Source organism: Hemicordylus capensis, chromosome 4 (assembly GCF_027244095.1).
Source record: "Hemicordylus capensis ecotype Gifberg chromosome 4, rHemCap1.1.pri, whole genome shotgun sequence".
NCBI classification, from domain to species: Eukaryota; Metazoa; Chordata; class Lepidosauria; order Squamata; family Cordylidae; genus Hemicordylus; species Hemicordylus capensis.
This window is the reverse complement of record NC_069660.1, coordinates 244,641,229-244,660,999: the sequence shown is the minus strand read 5'-3', so window position 1 is coordinate 244,660,999 and position 19,771 is coordinate 244,641,229. Positions and strand designations below refer to the sequence as shown.

At 40.3% G+C, this 19,771-nt stretch overlaps 1 protein-coding gene across 2 annotated transcripts in view; it reads left to right on the top strand.

Annotated features, from left to right (window-relative positions):
- The window catches only part of ROCK1 (Rho associated coiled-coil containing protein kinase 1), a 272,534-nt gene that overhangs the window by 149,210 nt on the left and 103,553 nt on the right, over nucleotides 1–19,771 (top strand). For both annotated transcript variants that reach the window (XR_008305444.1, XM_053242579.1), the window contains exons 13-20: nucleotides 1,384–1,432; nucleotides 4,457–4,592; nucleotides 4,762–4,853; nucleotides 4,989–5,235; nucleotides 13,903–14,009; nucleotides 16,043–16,193; nucleotides 17,375–17,535; nucleotides 18,369–18,553. Coding sequence is in view for 1 of the 2 variants with exons in the window: in XM_053242579.1 (XP_053098554.1) it covers nucleotides 1,384–1,432; nucleotides 4,457–4,592; nucleotides 4,762–4,853; nucleotides 4,989–5,235; nucleotides 13,903–14,009; nucleotides 16,043–16,193; nucleotides 17,375–17,535; nucleotides 18,369–18,553 (1,128 nt within the window). In the remaining variant the exon portion in view is untranslated. The remainder of the gene's footprint in view (nucleotides 1–1,383; nucleotides 1,433–4,456; nucleotides 4,593–4,761; nucleotides 4,854–4,988; nucleotides 5,236–13,902; nucleotides 14,010–16,042; nucleotides 16,194–17,374; nucleotides 17,536–18,368; nucleotides 18,554–19,771) is intronic.

Here is a 19,771-nt window from a genome sequence, read left to right as displayed (position 1 = left end):
CTCAACTGGACCTTCCCAGATGATCTCAATAGGCAGTGGAATTCATGAAGAAGAAGGCATTCTCTTAAATATTTTGGACCCAAGCCATTCAGGGCTTTATAGGTAAACTCTGTTTTTCACCTGGAAACTTATTGGCAGCCAGTGTAGTTCTTTTTAAATGAGTGTAATATATCTGTGGGTAACCCTGGAAACCAGTCTGCTGCTGCATTCTGTACCAGTTGAAGTTTCCTGACTATGTACAAAGGCAGCCCAATGTAGAGTGCATTGCAGAAGCCAAATCTGGATGTTACCGGCATATGCACCACTATTAAGGTTGTTTATCTCCGGAAATGGATGTAGCTGGTGTATAAGCTGAAGCTGATAGAAAGTCCTCCTGGCCACTGCCTCGAGAAAACCAGGGAGAGGTTTGGGTCCAGAAATACTCTGACTCCATACCTTCTCTTTCTGGGGGAGTGTAACCCCATCCAGAACAGGCAGCTCTAAGCTACTTACTAAGTTCTGACATCCTACAATGAGTACCTCTGTCTTCCTTGAATTCAGCCTCAGTTGGGTCTCCCTCATTTAGCCCATTGCTGCCTCCAGGCAGGCATTTAGGGAAGTTAGGCCATTTCTTGATGAAGCCAACATGAAGAAATAGATTTGAGTATCATCAGCATATTGATAATACCCTGCACCAAATTCCCTGATTATCTTTCCCAGCGGTTTCATGTAGATGTTAAAAAGCATTGGAGATAGAATGGAGTTCTGCGGGACCCCATACAATACCTCTTGTTTTGAAGAGCAACAATTTCCAAGCGACACTATCTAGAACCTACCCGAGGGATAGGGGTGGAACAAGTTCAAATCAGTGCCTTCCACTCACAACCCCCTTGGGCGACCCAGAAGGATACAATGGTCAATGGTATTGAAAGCCGCCAAGAGATCCAAAAGGATCAACAGTGTCTTACTCCCTCTGTCGATTCCTAAATTAAGATCATCCAACAAGTGACCAAGGCCATCTCAACCCTGTAGCCTGCTCAAAAGCCAGTTTGAAATGAGTGCAGATAATCTGCTTCTTCCAAGACTGCCTTTTTGTGTTAATGTTGGTTAATGTTGTTATTGCAACAACAACAACAACAAGACGTGGAATAAAAGGGGAGGCTCTGTCTTTCTGGCTGCTCTGGGAAATGATAGAACTTGGAGAGCCACCAGTAGTCATAGGATTTAAAATTCCTAAGCAACTTTGCCAGCCTCTCCCCCTCCCCCCCCCCCATTTCTCCATCAGCCACTAGAGCTCATTATGTTGACTGGATACTTAAGGCTTTGACTGTGTTTGTGAACAAATGAAAAAAACCCGAAAACTGAAAATAAAATTCATTCATAACATGTTCTTGTTTTAAATAGAACTTCAAATATTAAACTAGACAAGATAATGAAAGAATTGGATGAAGAGGTAAGTGTTTATCTCATTTAGTAATCTATTTGCATATAACATTTTAATATGGAACTGAGTAGGAGTTAGTGGAAGTAGATGTGCCGACATGTTGCTTGTTTCTTGAGATATACTTTAAAAGGTATCTTAAGTGTAAGGAGAGGACTGACCTACATGTTCAGTAAAATCATGTACTCTGCTAGGATTGTGCCTCCTTACAGTGTACGTGGTAAAGAGGAATAAAATTTGTAAATGTTGTGTCATGTAAACAAATCCACATGAATAGAAAACACTTGAGGCTTGACTAGAACTTTTCTAATAATTACAGTTTTATTTCTAAAATCACCTTTTGCCAAATGGCTTCAAGGTGGTCTTCAATGTAAAAACATAAAAATGCAATAAAAGACATTTTAAAATCAATCAGCTATTAAAACATGACAAAACATCACAACAGAACATAACTGCAAAACCCAAACCACCCTCCTATTCAAAGACCTGATCGAAGAATAATACCTTCAGGCACTTGCAGAAGGTCTGAATGAAAAAAATGGTGTGGGCCTACTCAGAGAGGGTGTTCCAGAATCAGAGGACAATAACTGAAGTCCTGTCCAGCTGCACAGCAACTGGCTCCGCCCAGGGTTTACATGCTGAGCAGGTTTCCGCCCACCCCAGGTGACATTGTCAGGTAGATAGATTCACTTGGGACCAGATAGTGCACATATCTGGGGCCCAGACCATTAAGGATTTTAAAAGTAACAGCTAGCACTTTGTATTGGATCTAGAAACAAATTGGCAGCCAGTGCAGCTCTTTCAGTCTAGTAGATATATTATCAGTCTAGGTGATTGCTGATAGCAAATTGGATGCCACATTTTGCACTAGCTGCAGTTTCCCAATAGCCTTGAAGGTCAAGCTCATGTAAAGTGCATTGCAGTGCATTGTAAAGTACATTATAGTAATCAAGGCATGGGTAATGGTGGCCATATCTGTCTTCTCAAAGAAGGGGCATACTGGTGCACCACCCCAGCTGTGGAAAGGCATTCCTGACCATGAAGGCCATCAGGGTATCTGGAAGCAGCCCTAGGTTGTACACCTGCTCTTTCAGAAGAACAGCTATACCATCTAGCACTCTCCGATGAACTCTCCTCAGTATTTCCGTGTTGTCTATATTTAGCTTCAGCTTATTAGCCCACATCCAGCCCATCACTGTCTCCAGTCACGATTCAGGATGTCCACTGCCTCCCTGGGATCAGATATGAAAGTGGGATAGATGGGTGCTGCCATCCACATATTGATGATGTTGCAGCCTATATCTCCAGAAGGACTCAATTTTTTTCATGAAGGTATTAAAATGGGGGACAAAATTTAAGCCTGAGGGATCCCAGAAACAAAGAGGTCAATCAGAAGTTCCCCAGACCACTTTCTGGACCTTCGCCTTAAGGTAGTATCAGAAGTAGTTCAATACTAGACCTCCCAGCCCAAATCTCTCGGGGTGGTCCATGAGGGTACCATTGTTGATGGTACTGAATGCTGCTGAGATACCCAGAAAGAAACAACAAGGGTGCACTCCTTTTTGTCCAGTTCCCAGTGTAGGTCATCTATCGGGGCAACTAAGGCAGTTTCGGTCCCAAACCCCAGATGGAACCAGATTGAAGTTGCTCAAGATAATCAATATCATTCAAGACTCAGATGCCACTACATGCTTTGTCACCTTGCTTTAAAAAAATAAAAAAATAAAATAAAATAAAAGTCAGAAAGCGACCTATGCTTGTCAAGGGGGAGGGTTTCTGAAAAAAGCAGGTATGCAAACTTCCTTATCCTCAGAGAGAAGTTTGCAATATGCAGATGTGTTAGTGTGCTACATACAGGTAGGCTTTTATGTGTGGGGACATTCATAAAGTTGATTCCCTAAAAGCAGTGTGATATGAAACAGTCTAGGATCAGTTCGACCAAACTGTTGAATGTATAATTTTTCTCTGTTAAAGAGAATTGTGTGATAAAGTGGAATGGATTGTCAGCATGATGCAACAACCCTTTCCTAATTTGCCCCTAGTAGCAGGTATTGAGATATCTACAAGTTGAGATTTGAACATTGTTACCATGACCTACAGCTTTTGATGAGTCTCTCTGTTGGTGGATTCAAAGTGTCTTATCAAAGTTTGTGGGCTTTTATTACTGATATTTTCTTGCATATGATTTCTTTGCTTAGAAAGCTTGCTTGTTCCCAAGGGCTTTGAGCTAAGTAGCAGAAATAGCACAGATTTTGTGGCTTCTCTAAGCTTTTTATAAGATCTATCTTATTGGATGGATCCCTTTTTCTCCTTGACATTTCTTCAGTGAAAGTGACTGGGAAGAAAAGGAAGAATGCTCCTGTTTGATTTTCCAGAACTTCTGTGCCAGGTCTTGGAAATCAACTCTCTTCCCCACCCCCTACAGTTTTTTGCCCGAGGGCTGCTTCTGTTGCTTGGAAAGTGAAGCATGGAGAGGCTTATACCATGGTGCCTAGGCTTGTCAGCAAGAGAATGTAGAGGGGCTTATGGGATGTAGAGAGGCTTTGGTCATCTTCTCTTGGCAGCTAGTGATCTCTCCCTAAGAGCTACTGTCACAACTGCGGCCAGGTGGATGTTAGAGAGTGCCAGTAATGTGTGGATGTGGGCTTTCTGTCAGTTGCAATAAAGTCATCATGGCCCCTCCACCACCACCCTGGTTGTAGCTTCCCCAAGCCTCTCAGCTTGACAGATGCTTGATTAATGATTGCATAAAAGTCTTTTTTCAGATCAATCATGTCAGTTTACCACAATATCTCATATATGCTTGTTATTGCTCACTATATTGTTCTGTACGATGAGAATCTTTTAACTGATGAGTTGATTGTGCATTAAATAAAGTAAAATAACTTGTAATAAACTGAGAGATTGAATCAAACATGCATTTTGTGAATGATTAGTCCCTGTAGATCTTTATTTTCATATTAGTAGTCCTAACCAACCAAACGTTAGCTAGTTTTTATGTATAGAAACATAAATGGTAATGTTTGCAACTTATAGGGGAGTCAAAGAAAAAACTTGGAATCAACAGTTACTCAGATTGAGAAGGAAAAAATGCTGTTGCAACATAGAATAAATGAATATCAAAGAAAAGCTGAGCAGGAGAATGAAAAACGCCGGAATGTGGAAAATGAAGGTAAGCTATATCCCTGTATGGGCCATGTGTAGAGTTAATTTAGAAAAGTGTGAAAATTTTAGCAATATTTTGGACTGTACATATATTTCAAAATGCTTGCTTTTTTCTAGATGTGTATAAATTATCTCCTCAAAAGACATGTATATTTAATGTTTTTCTTTGCATCTAGTATCAACATTAAAAGATCAGCTGGAAGACTTAAAAAAAATTAGTCAGCATTCACATATTACAAATGAGAAAATAACACAGTTGCAAAAGCAAGTAAGTAATTTTCTATCTATCTGTTCATCTGTCCCATACCCTATTTGTCAGTTTAGGATAAATCCAAATATAGCAGAGCAGGACATGTTAATTGTATACTAACCACTTTTTTCTTCTGTTCCCACCCCCAAACAGCTTGAAGAGGCTAATGATTTACTGAGGACAGAGTCAGATACAGCAGCAAGACTGAGAAAGAGTCACACAGAAATTAGCAAGTCTGTAAGTCACTTTGAATCACTAAACAGGGAACTGCAAGAAAGATGCAGGGTTCTGGAGAGCACAAAGTTGCAAGTCGAAAAGGATTATTACCAACTGCAAGCTGCACTGGAAGTTGAACGAAGGGATAGGAGTCATGGATCAGAAATTATTGGAGAGCTACAAGGTAATCCTTCTCTATTAGTGTTAACTTTAAATTTATGTTCTAAAATTATTTTGGCAAAAATAGCCTTAAGGTGATTACAAAAACCTTCAAAATGCTTTCATACAAAAAGTAACAGTTAACTTTTTCACAAGATAATTTATATGGCAAAGGTATTCCAGATATTTGTTCGAGCCTTATACCCGAACTTACGAGTACTAGTTCTAATTCCAGCCCCCACTCCCACCCCCATAAATATTCGAAGTATACTCTGCTGATAAAGGATCCCTTAAAATCTTTCTTTTCTCTGAATAATATTTCAAATTAAATAAGGTTGTTATGTTATTAAATTATGTTATTATTTTAACAAATAATGTTAAAAGTACAAGTGCATATCTTACAGCTTCCATGTATCTCTTGGATATAGTAGATTTAAATATGTTACATAGATATAAATACTGGATACTGCATGTAAGTTAAGCACTTGAAGTAACTATTTGTTGTGTTTATTATACAGGCAAATCTTGTTATACGCAGAACCACTATTCATGGTTTTGCGTATCTGTGGTTGTCAAATAGACACGGATCTCCTTATCCATGGATATGAAAAGATTAAAATCTGGATTGTGATCCGTTACATTCATAATGAATGGGTTCTATGCCTGCGCAGGAACCTCGCAGATAGATTGACTAGCTTCTCGTGACGACCCCTCTGCCCGGCATGTGTTCCATGCTTCTGTTATTTTCGGCAGTTGGGGTGTCCTTCACTTAGTTTCTATTTGACCACCAAAGCGTCCACACTTTGTTTTCTAGCTCCTCAGTATAAATAGATTATTTAAGAACAGTAAGATTTACTATTGATTTTTGCTTGGACTTTGGACTGCTACAAGACTATTCTTTGCTGTTTAGACTTAAACTTGGCAAAAGGAAATTTTAAAGGCGCACCACTATCCCAATGTGGCGTCGAAAACATCAAATAAGATAACTTTTTAAGCACTGTATTGAATGTTGAGCTAAGTTGCCATCGACAGACTATCACGATGCATGCTTACTATGTTTGGGATAACAACATAACCTGGTGGCATGTAAAATTTGTAGCTCGTTCTCCAAGGAAACGCTAAAAAATTGAGTGCTTCAATTCTGAGCTGCATTGTACGATGAGGTACTTTGACCTCGGACACTGAGGCCAAGTAACGCTTCAAGATCAGGGTTGATATTGAGTTCGGCGTTGTATTCTATGATAACGCAACTGGTGGATTCTGTTTATGTGCAGTCTAAAGCCATCAAGGAGCCAGAATTCAAACGGCCAGAAACGGTGTCGAAGAAGCACCACAGGCATAAGAAACGGAGGCACTCTAATGAGGGAACAGAAACTTATCTGCCTAAGAAAACACTGTAGCAAGACAAATTCCAAAAGTAGTATGCCATCTCCTACTGCTTTACAGTTGGAATCCCTGTCTTTGATGTTAAGCAACTTGCCATCACCGCCACAGTCAACATCGGAGTTAGGACAAGTGTTTTCAGCACCGGCTATGACATCGGACAAGGGGAGTTCAGTACCAAAGACACCGCCGAGGTCGACACCGGAAACCATACATGGAACGTGCATCACAGAAGCAGAAAGAAGGAGAATTGTACAACTATCTTCGGCTCAAACCCCGTTGCGATCCCTGTCCTTGGCTATGCCACAGTGAAGCTATGACGGGAGATTATGTTGGCTTTGGTGTGGAGACTGGAGAACAGGACAATGACATCCCCTTAGACCCCAAAATGGCTACAACTTGGTTGGCAATGTTGGATTCTTCTAATAGCACACCATCAGGATCCACATTCAAAGGTTTCTGAGTGGCGGTCTCAATGTCGATCAGGATACCAAGGGAGGCCCCTCTCGGTACTGAAAATGCCATCAGTGTCTCTGATAAGGATACCTAATACTACATCAAAACCAATAAGGCTAATGTCTCTGTTAAGACATTCTGAGGATCATTCTAGGATGTTGAGACCTATTTCAATATTCTCAAGACCAGTGATAACAGCTCCTGCAGCTAGTTACGTTCCATTGTCTTGGAAGTCCCCACTACAATATGTAGCCACTCGGGTTTTGACACCATCAAATCCATCTGAAGTCACAGAATGGAGACAGATAACTCACTCTGTTGGTTTTCGACACAGCCCTATAGTGTTTTATCCAACAGATTATGCCGATTGCCAATTGTGGAAAACCCAATAGGGAATTCAGCAACGTACAGTACAGCATGAAACACCACCACGGGTATGTACTGCATCTGTGCCAGTCTGCGTACCATCAACAGTGCATACTAGCTTGTCAACCTTCTGCCCCTCATCCACAGGAGCCATGTAATCCTCCAAGAGAACCTAAAAATTCACAAGTGCCTTCTCAACCAGGAAAAGGGTAAAAAGAAGACACCACCTCTAGCACCTCCAGTGGATGATGGAGATGGATATGCTATGTAATCCACAGAAACAGATTTAGATGGAGGTGATTTTCCTTCTGACCCATCTACAGAAGTGCTTCCCGACTTTGCTTTTGCCTACAGAGGAACTTATAGCCTATCATGCCCAGATTTAGAGTGATGGCTGAGGTACTTGGCTTAGAATTGAAACAGCCAAGGGAGGTCAGCATCATTCAACTCCGGCTGAAAAAAGAAGGGAGAAAGATTGATGTTTTAGGAAGGAAATGTGTTCCACCTCAAGCCTGTCCATTAAGATTGCTAATTATGCCACTTGTCTTGGTAGATATGGTCACTATTTATGGGACATACTTTTTCAAGATTCTGCCTCAATGTCACAAGAGGATTTTCAGGATAAATTTGCACAGGCCTATGAGAAAACCAAAATATACGGCAAAGACATTCATGGAATCTACAGTCTCTACTTCTTTGTTGGCCTGTTATCGGCCATACAGCTGTCAACAGCAGCGTTCAACCATAAACATCAGTAGTGAATGAATTTCAGAAGGCAATACCGCCCATATGAAAGGAGCAAGGGATTTGGACAAAAGAATAAGGGACAGGCTACTAAGCCTAACAGAGATCAGAATAAGCAGATTCCTTGATTTGCAGATCCATCTACCGCAATTAAAGCTAAAAGCACCAGTAACATCGCCCAAGGCTCACACCACCAGCTTTGTGGTTTGCCAACAGTTCCATCAAGTTCAGACGCAAGTTCAGAATGACAACATTGCAAAGAATACTATATCTCCTGTGCAACGAGGAGTGGGTGGCAACGTTAAACTTGAAGGACACGTACTTCCATGTGGGAATACGGGAGAACCATTGCAAGTATCTAAGATTTACAGTGGGTGATGTAGTGTACCAATATACTGTTATTCCATTTGGATTGTCAAGTGCACTACGTGTGTTCATGAAGGTGATGGAGGTTGTGGCATACTTACAAACGGAGGGCATTGTGATCTTCCTATTTTTAGATGATTGGCTATTGGTCTGTGATGACAAAGAAAAGTTACATTTGCAGATCCAGTTTGTGCTGCGGCTTCTACAGGACCTAGGCATCAGTGTCAGCTGAAAGAAGTCTAATCTGGAACCACAAAAATGCATATGTTACATTGGTGTGGTACTGAATGTGTATTTAAAAAGCGCGTTCTTACCAATGGACAGATATCAGAAAATCAGAAACCTTGTTCATCAGTTTACTTTTATTTTGCTGCAACTGGCGGAAGCTGTTGAATGGTTAATGGGTTTGATGGTGTCATGCAGTGCGACAGTGTGTTTATATCCTCTGCGGATGTGAACACTGCAGATGTGGTATCACAAATTTTTGCCCCAATGTGGGCAGTCAGCAAAAAATACTTGCACTCCCTCAAAATGTATTAACTCTCTGCAGTGGTGAACAGTGCAGTCAAATCTGCAGACGGGAGTACCATACGAACCCTTGATCCCCACGTGATGGGTGACAACTGATGCCTCCTTGAGTGGGGGGGGGCGCATTGTGCCGAGCATCAGGTGTACTACAGGGTTAGTGAACGCAGCACCAGAGCCTTATGCATATAAAGTATTTGGAGCTACTAGCATTGTTTATGGCTTTGAGAGCATTCAAACCGCTGATTCAGAGAAAAGTGGTGCAATTTCATCTGGACAATACAACGGCAATAGTGTATTTAAACAGACAGGGTGGAAGAGTGTTCCACTCCCTCTGTCTGCTGAGTCTTCAGATATGGGAATGGTGCATAGACTGAGAAATTCACCCTTTAGCCATCCACATAAGGGGTATGTAGACAATGTGCTTGTGGATGGCCTCACTCTTGCGATTCACCTGTATCAACACCACGAATGAGAATTGAACAGCACATACCTAGAATGGGTCTTTGACCGGAGAGGTCATCCATCGATGAGACTTATTTGTGACTGCTGCCAACAGAAAGTGTCAGAGATACTGCTCTCATGCAGGACTTGGCAAGGAATTTTTGAAAGACTTGTTCCAAAACATATGGAACAAAGAGCTTCTTTATCTGTTCCCACCTCAGTCGCTGATAAACCAGGAACTGGTGCAAATGATATGAGACAATAGGAATTGTATTGACACCGTGGTGGCCAGGCAGCCATGGTTTGTGCCACTTCTCAAACTCTTGAGGGGCATCTTCCACGGGTTCCCACTCTGCCCAGACCTTCTGCTCTGGGATGGCAGGGTGGTGCAACACCCAGAAGTAAAGACACTTGAAATAACTGCATGGAGGGTCAGCTTCTAGATGAGATATTACTTAATAACAGAAGGCCATCAATGAGAAATAATTACTACAATAAAAGAAAAGGATTCAGAGTATATGCAAGGCAACATGGATTCCTTTCTAGGAAAGCTACGTTGAGACAAGTCTTGCTTTATATGACCTTGTTAAACATTAAAGGGTTAGCAAATGTGTCTCTCAAAGTGCATTTGGCAGCGATTTCATCAGAACACAAGGGATAGGAGGGAGCAACAATTAAAAAGCCAATGGAACAATGGAGACTGTCCCTGGTATTGTCATCATTGACTGACTGAGCAGCCTTTTGAGCTCCTAAAAAATACATCTTTAAAAATGATAATTTTGAAAACAGTTTTTCTGATTGCGATCACTACCACAAAGCGTGTAAGTGAACTGACTGCTTTAAGGACAGATAAACCATACATTCAGTTTTATCTGCATAAAGTAGTGCGTGGATTCACAATTCTGGCCTAAAGTGCCAACGGAATTCCATTTGAATGAAGATATAAAACTAACTACCTTCTTTCAAAACCCATAAACACTGCTAAAAAGGGCTCTACATTCCTTGGATGTGTGACATGTTCTGCTGTACTATCTAGAAAACACAAAGGACATGAGAAAAACAAACAAACTCTTTGTAGCATACAAAGGGAAAGCCAAGGGTCAGCCAGTATCGAGACAAAGGCTTGCTCATTGGCTAGTGCAGCTAATTGTGATGGCTTACAAGCAACAGGGGGTTAATCCCCCACATACCGTACAAGCTCATTCCACAACATGTATCTTCAGCAGCCCAGCTATCAGGAATTTGCATGGCTGATATTTGCAAGGCTGCTACATGGTCATCTCAACAGCCATTCATAAAGCATTACACCATTGACCTGTGTTTGGCAAAAGAAGCAGGTTTCGGGAGGAGTGTGCTAAAGCGGGTGTTGCCATTAGCTTTAAGGGCTACTTTGCCCACCACCGATGGGGAAGCTGCCTAACACCCATTCATTATGAATGCAATGGATCATGATCCAGATAAACAGGTTGCTCACCTGTAATTGATGATCTAGTAGTGATCCGTTGTATTCATAAGACCCACCCTAACAACCCCGCCACAGTATCATAGAGCAAACAAACTTACTTTACAAGGAAACTTAAAGATCGTCAACAGATTGAGGTCTGCAAAAAACTGAGTGAAGGATGCCTCAACAGCCTAAAATAATGGGAGCTCGTGCTGGGCAGAGGGGGGCATCGTGAGGAACTAGTCAATCTATCCTTGAGGTTCCTGCGTGGGCTCAGAGCCCATTCATTATGAAGACAATGGATCACTACCAGATCATGTTACAGATGAGCAACCTGTTTATTCACATATCCACGGTTCTCCCTGTCATTTTGTCTGCAGGAGCCATTTCGTGACTCATTTTGTAAATTTAAAAATGGGGGGAAATCTGTGACTTTTGGGGGCTTTGGTGGGGCATTGCTGGATGCTAGGAGACCCATGTAGCATGGTAGGGCACTTTATTTGGCCTATTTTCTCAATTTGGGGGGAGGGGGCAATTTTAGGGGTTATTTTTTAGACTAGGAGCCTAACCCCAGTGTTCCCATAGAATCAATGCCTCATTATCCGTGGTTTTGTTACCCACAGTAATCTGCAGGAACGGAACCCATGTGGATGAAGAAGTCTACTTGTAGTAGTGCTGCAGGGCAAAGATCTCCCTTGTACTGATAATTGTGCAAACTGATAATTGTACAGATTAGTTTTTATACTCTGCCATGGGGGAGTCAAGTATAGTAATTGCATGAGCAAGCCCAAGATTCATTCCAAGTTCAAAACAATGTTTGACCAGGTCAATATATTCTCTTGCTCCTCAAGGAGAAAAGGTGATAGAGGTGATAAAAGGGCTTATTCCAAGGAAGATTTGGGCATTTTATCATTGTTTTAGAAAAGGTCACTGTGATACAGTTTGAGAATCCCCATCTTAGGGGGAAATTGTTTTGGATGATTCTTTTTTTAGTAAACTTTCCTTATCGTTTTAAATACTCGGTAATCTGCAGTTTTCTGAGTTATATAGTGCAATATATCAGGGTTTGACAAATCAAAGATGCCAGGGAGCCATGGTACCTAGACTAGGATACAGGTGGCCCTTGTTACCCGCAGTCAGGCAATGGAGACACGATCTTGTTATAAGTGGTTGAAAAATGATAAAATTTCACATATATTTGGTTCCTAGGTGGCCAGAAATGACCCCCAAGGTCATTTCTGGCCACCATTTTGCTGAACCGGAGCCATTTTGTAGCTCTTTTGTTTAATTTTTTTAACATACCCTGTGACAACTTGTGGGAAATCAGCATAATTGGTGGCTTGGGGGACATTGCTGGAGAGCATGGCATGGTACATTATTGCTCTTATTTCTGCCTTTTTTGGCCTTTTTAAAAACCACATAGGAAGCTGTCTTATAACGAGTCAGACCATTTGATTTATCTAGCTTAGTATTGTCTACACAGACTGGCAGTGGCTTATTCAAGGTTGCAGGCAGGAGTCTTTCTCAGCCCTATCTTGGAGATGCCAGGGAGGGAACTTGGAACCTTCTGCATGCAAGCAAGCAGGTGTTTTTCTCAGAATGGTCCCATGCCCTGAAGGGAATATTTTACAGTGCTCACACATGTGTCCCATAAAAATGCAAATGGTGGTGGACCTTGCTTAGCAAATGGGACTACTCATGCTTGCTACCACAATACCAGTTCTCCTCCAGGAACCTAAACCCCACCCCCCACCCCGTTCCCATTCACTCCAAAGTCTCATCTGTGGTTTTTTTTATATGCGGTTGTATCTGAGAATAGAATCCCCGTGGATAACGAGGACCACTTGTATGCAGAGATAGTTATTTAATCTTTATTTCTTCTAGGCAGCTGTATCTCTCTTTCAAGTATCTTATGTGTAAAGCAGACAGAGAGAAGCCTTTTTACCCTCTTCTCCTGCTCACAATGTCTATCACTAAGTTCAGTAATTTTGATTGTCTGGCTCCTAAAGTTTTGCTTCCTAGATCCAAAGAAAAGTTGTCAGTTGTTATGCAGTGGTCTTGATTGAACCAAACTGTTTTCTCTAATATGATTTCCACACACTGTGGTCAAGAGCAGCTATCATATGGAGAGTGGAACTCTTCTTTGTTGCTTATTGCTTTTATTAATCTAGTAGAAATAAGGACATAGATTACTTGTGTGGTGAATTAAAGATCCACTCTGCTATGTGTATGTGCAGCAGACAAGGTTAAATGCAGAGATCCCACTCAAAAAGCAGCAATTATGTCAGTCAGCTGTTCAGTGAGGAGGTGGTAGCATGGTGGGAAGGGCACTAAATCAAGCTCAGCTGCCTTCTCTCCCAAACAACTGGTATGAACAATTATCATTTTTAATTGACGTATTTGCATATAGAGCTCTAATTCTGGAACGGAGAGGAACTGTGTTTACAGTACCTATTTGCATTTGCATTTTTCCCCTAGCATTTCCCCCCTAGAACTTGCATTTGCAGTTCCAGCTAGGAATACATTGGGATTTGGGATCAAGTTAGCTTGTTTTTAATTGAATACCTTTGTTTAATCTTTGATTTTAACCTAGCAGAATTTGTGTGATCTTGGAACTCATATTGAATTTTGTTGTATCTATTTTTTGTGCTTCTTCATTGCTGCAAACCTCAAGGACATATTTTCAGTGGCAATAGGGCTGCAGAGGGGAGGAGGGATTTGCAGAAATCACACACCCTGTGTATAAGTGGAAGCATTCCATTTGCATATGTCTTGCTTGGATGCTACTTTCTGAATTTATTGCACAAATGGACTCACAGAAATATTTCACACATTTCCACTATCTTTTTCATTAAGGAATTAGCTGTGATGTATGTTGAGGTTTTTATGTAGGAGGAGAGCCATATTTGTAGCTTTATGTGTAAATACAGTGGCAAATAGAGCTATTTTAATTTTTAAATTTAGCTCGGATAACATCTTTACAAGAAGAAATCAAAAGTGTAAAAAACAATCTTGAAAAAGTGGAAGAAGAGAGAAAACAGGCTCAAGACATGCTTAATCATTCAGAAAAGGTAAGGTAACTAAAGTAATGAGACATAAATGATTACTCTAGGTTTATATTTTTTGGTTGGAGTAGTCTGAGTAAAACGGCAGCCAGAAGTGACATTCGAAATCATTTCTGACCATTCAAAACCATGAATACTTGAATTTTAGCCTATTTTTACACCGCAGATGAAGAAACCGGGTCTTTAAGACTCATCTGTGGATATGCAAAACTGTGGTGGTTGAAACCGTGGGTAACAAGGGCCACCTCATTAACGAGGGCTACACACACATACAGATGAAGATGAAAGCCAAAATGTCTTTCACATATTCATGGTTTTGAATTGTCAGAAATGATTTCAAATGTCACTTCTGGCTGCCATTTTACAGTGTAGAGCCATTTGGTGGCTCTTTAAAAAATCCCTTTGATTTTATGCAAAAAATCAGAGGAGCTGGGGGTGGGGGCATTGCTAGAGACCTGGAGAGCAAGGTACAGTACTTTATTTCTCTTATTTCTGTTTCCTCCCTGCTTTTTTAGCGCACTTCTGTATGTAGGAACCTAACCCCTGGATTTGCATGGGATAAGGTTTTGTTATTCATGGTCTCTGTATTTGCACCTATAGGTGAGAATGGAACCCCCATGAATAACAAGGGCCTGTTATTCGTTATCTGATACATAATATCTGAAATGCTTGGATCCAGTATATTTGAGTTCATTGATGTAGTACTTTTAGTGGGCATGTATGAGCACAAATTGAATATTTCCATTTCACAGGGGCTGTGAATCATACTGGGCCAGTTAAGATGAACACAGCTCATTGCATGCAGTAACATTGGGGCAGCACTGTGAACGTTCCTGCCCTAATGTCACTAAAGGACGCATTCTTGGCACGTAATTGTGTATGAGGTGTTTGTTGGAATTGCCCTTCTATGTGCGCTACAAGGTTTTGTACGGAGGCCGGAAATTAGATTGGAGAGGGTAGAGAGTGGGTTGGAGGAGAGAAAATCAAGGCAGTGGGAGTAAACACATTCCGGGAGTTTGGAGGCTAAAGGTAGAAAGGACACTGAGCACTAGTTGGAGAGGAAGGATGGGTCAATGGACAGTTAAATGCTTGAAGGCAATAGAGAGAGAAAGGTTGATGGTGTGGTGGTGAAGAGGAACAATGGGAGAGGATAGCCTCAAGGAAACTTTGGATGTTATGAAAACTTCAGCCCCAGGTATCCTAAGAACTGTCAGATCTCAGCTGATTCTACCAGTCGTACTAAATCACCCAGAGGGCACTGTGCTGTGTGCTGACGCCTGCTGAAGCTCGTTTGAGTATGCAGGATAGGACCTTCTCAGTGATTGTCCCAAGGCTGTGGGACTTGCTCTTGGATGAGATCTGCATGGCTCCATCACTCCCAGTCTTTCAGAAGAGCCTGAAGACTGTCTTTTTTACTCATGCTTTTCGTTAAGGAGTTGCTCACCTGTTTCCCTTGGTTGTAGCTTTTTATTATTATAGCTGTTTATTAGAGTATTTTAAATAAATCTTTAATTATTGTTTCATTTGCTGATTTTAATTTTTTGTTCACTGCCCTGGGACAAAAAAGCAGTACAGAAATGTAAATAGATAAGTATTATGGAGAGAGTGGTGGCAAATATGTGTTCTGGGATGTCATCCTAGGCATAAAGGGCAACCAGGGTATAATGAGTGGTGGTGACGTTGGATTGCTAAGATTGTTAGAATTGGGAATGAACATTCCAGGCAAATATATATGGAAAATGGAATAAGGCTATGAAAAACATTGTCATCTTTTGTGTGCAATGTTGTTTTTAGTCATAAATACTTACAGATTACATGTACTGGATAGGATTATTTATGTGTGTATTTAACATTACTGAAATAATGCAGTAAATGCCATAGTTGATTTTTGTGATCTACCATGCATCATGGCAGTTAAGAAAAATTTGGTTGGGCATGGGGTGAGGGCAAAGCCCTCAAGTGTCATGAAATCTGAAAGCTTGTCAGATTTAACATGTAGTGTTCTTAATATGACGTTGATGTATAAAAATATCTTGCAGGAAAAGAATAACTTAGAAATAGATCTAAACTACAAACTCAAAATGTTACAACAGCATTTAGAGCAAGAAATAAATGAGCATAACATAGATAAAGCACGGTTAACTGATAAGCATCAATCAATAGAAGAGGCCAAGTCTGTTGCAATGTGTGGTAAGTTTTCATACCTTTGAATGAAGCACATGGTTGACAGAGGGGGGCGAGGGGGGCTTTTTGCTTATAATAATGGGTTGTGTGCTTACATGAGGAAGGAATATCAGTTTAATTATCAAGGGAGAGGACCACTCTGGTTGTGGTGCCCTGCTTGTAGAATTATCTCCCCAGGAAGACATTTCTGGTACCGATGTTGTTGTCCTTCAGGCACCAGATGAAGACCCTTTTATTCTCCCAGGCTTTTTAGAACAGTTGTTTTTAGTACTGTTAATGTGCGCTTACTTTTTGGTCCAGTTTTTCATTATATTATTATTTTATTGTATGCTGCTTTTGTACCTTTTTAAAATAGAAAAGTATCCTCAAAATGTATTTAATAAGTCGGTAGGTAGTGACAACCTACCATCAAGTATGTTCCTTCAAATAGGATTCATCTTCCAATGTTCACAGGCAATGTCTGAAGCAAAAATAAATTAATACTTATGGAAGAAGCAATAGTCTAATGTTCATTATATTTCCAGTTTGGAAATGTAAAAATACTACCCAGCAGTATTATGATCCATTTACTGTGTTTTTTAAATCTCACAATTATCATTGTTTTTATCAGTGCAAGATCTTTATAAATGGATAAACAATTCTATCAGTACTATCAATGGGGTATCTGATTAATCTATTGCAACGTGTTGTAAATTTATGTAGAGTATTAATCTATTTTATCAGTGTGATCCCTTATCCAAGTATTGAGCCATTCCCAACATAATTTCCATTGTCTCTGTTGAGTCTTGTAGTGGAAATTGGCTGGTTTTCTTCATTGCTTTGCAAGGAATTTTGGGTGCCAAGCGTAAATAACCCATAGCAGTGAAGGGAGACACTAATAAACCAAGGCAGAGAAAGTTGAGCCAAAGTCTTACTGCTATTTGTCTGAATCCTATTTTAGAATTACCTGTACTACATAAAAACATAGTATGTGTGAATTCTAAGCAATGCTTGGTGCATGCTGTGGTTGCTTACACCATCTAGTCTCCATTCTCACTTGGTGGTTTTAGCAAGTTGGCCAAATGTGAACAGTGTAGGATATCTGCTCAATTTTCACTGAAAACTTGAAAGCAGTGGGCCAAATTGGAACAAATAAAAGAAATAAATTCAAGTTTTATTTAGGTATGCTGTCTTTCATTCTTATTTAGAAATGGAAAAAAAAGTGAAAGAAGAGCGAGCAGCAAGAGAGAAAGCAGAAAATCGAGTAGTTCAAATCGAAAAACAATGCTCCATGCTTGACTTTGATCTGAAGCAATCTCAGCAGCAGCTGGAGCACCTTAATGAGCAGAAAGAGCGGCTAGAGGATGCGGTAATAAATGTGTTGTGTAACTTTCTGTGCCAGAGTGAATATAAAATAAATGTACTTGAGAAATTCTCTTCCTTCATATTCCTAATAGCTGAATAATCTCTCCCGCTGTGCTGGAGATAGGCAGCATTGCCATGCACCACCGGCGGCTGGCTGGTAGGGGAGTCAGGGAGAGGTGAATGAGGTGGCTCTGAGTGGCATGGGTTCTTCGGACCTGTCCACCCCAGTGGCAGCCAATGAGGGCAGTGCTGGTGTGGCAGTGAAAGGTACCTTTAAAAAATTACCAGTGGTACCGCTGGCACCCTCAGTGGTGCCTCACCTGGCATTCCGCATGGCGTCCACTGCAGCTCCAGCACTCACCTGGCTTCTGAGAATTCATAGAAGTCATTTGCATGGCCACAACAACATGCTGACCACGGCTGCCACTGGTCCACCCTTTTGTAGCACTGTCCCTGGTGGAACTTGAATTCAGTGTACCATGTATGAAGTAGAAAGCTTTGCTGCAAAAGATTTGCATGCTGTAGAAGATTTGGAGAGGGAGTGAGAGATTTTCAAGCAAGAGCGCTCCCACCTTGCTTCTTGGTAGATTTCTTTTGAAAGGAACTTGCAGAATTGCAGAGAGGTCTGTTGTTTTGAAGGAAAAAAAGGTCAGCAGGCATAAGTAATTCTTTGGCTCACAGTCTTAATTTTGTCGGAAACAACTTGAACATTTTAACATAGAAGCAGTGGGATGGGAGTATGTGCACTTAGACGATACAAATTAATACTGTGTTTTTTTAAAAAGAAAGAAATCTGAAAACCTGTTCCTTGTCTAAAATGATTTACTTTGTGGTTAGGTTAAGAATCTGACACTTCAGCTGGAACATGAAACAAACAAGAGAGTAATTACACAGAATGAACTGAAGATGCACGCTATAGAGGCAGATAACTTAAAGGGTACTGAGAAGCAGCTAAAGCAGGAGATAAACACACTGTTGGAAGCAAAGAGACTAGCAGAATTTGAGTTGGCTCAACTGGCTAAGTAAGTAAACTGAATTTAAAATCAATTACATTAACACATGGTCTAAAAATATTAGTGGGTATTTTTTTGTATGTAAATATGCATATATTTCAATAGTACTGTATATTTGTTAGTAATATCTATCTAGTAATATCTACTTCCTTTGATTGGTATGTGGATTTTCTTTTAAGCAAAATAGTTTATTAACATATAAAAATATTAGTTGCCATATGTACCTGGATACAAGTCTAGGTTTTTCCCAAGTTCTTTGGTGTTAGAAATCTGGGGTCATTTTATATTCAAAGTCCTGTTCCTTTCAGGTAAATAGAGGTACAACCTGTATTTAACTTGTATTTTTAAAGGGGTTGTCTTAAATTCAGAGTAGTCTCTTATTCAGGTTAATATGGTATAACAGATACAAATAACCCATGTTGGTTTCAATATTTTCAGATATATAGCTATATAATAAAATTAGAAAGAGCTTTTTACTTAATAGAATTAGAGACTAAATTTCTAAAACCTTATTTTCCTAAGAAATGAGACAGTTAATGTCAAAGATACAAGATTCTATTGGAATTTTATTGTGAAATGGAGTAGGTGAAAAGATTATATGGTTTTTTGGAAATTAGATATAGGGCATGTGATGAGAGGGGGAGATTTTGTGTGTACTGTATTTACTAATGTTTCTTGAGTTTTTACTTCCTAATTTTTCTCAACATCTTGTTTTGCTGCCACCATATGCCTCTAGATAACCAGGAACCAAGAAAGGTTCTGTTAAATAAATAGAGTTGTAATTCTAATATATGAGATCTGGAAAGACAGTTGGTATAAAACCAGACTCATAGAAGATTTATACTAGAAGTAACTGAAAGTAAACAGTACTATCAAAGAAACTGTTCTGTAACCAAGGAAGAGAACTGTACTACTTATTGAGAAAAACAAGCAAACCTCAGAAACTGTAAATTAATAAATCTTTATTTGTTTTGTGAAATAAAGGAGTTTCTCTGTCTGTACCCTATCACTGCATTACCAAACTTGAAGACCTTTATTAAGACAGTTCTCCTTAAATCAATCCTCTTCCAGGCTTCTCAGACACGCTCTCTGTGTCTTCACAGCACACACTCCTGCCAACTGTCACCCAAAGGATTTTACTGCCATTCCTGCCAGCAGGGGTCTCCCAGTCCCAGCTGCAGGATTGTTCTCTGCAGGCTGCCCTTAAAAAGAGCTTTGCCCTTCCAT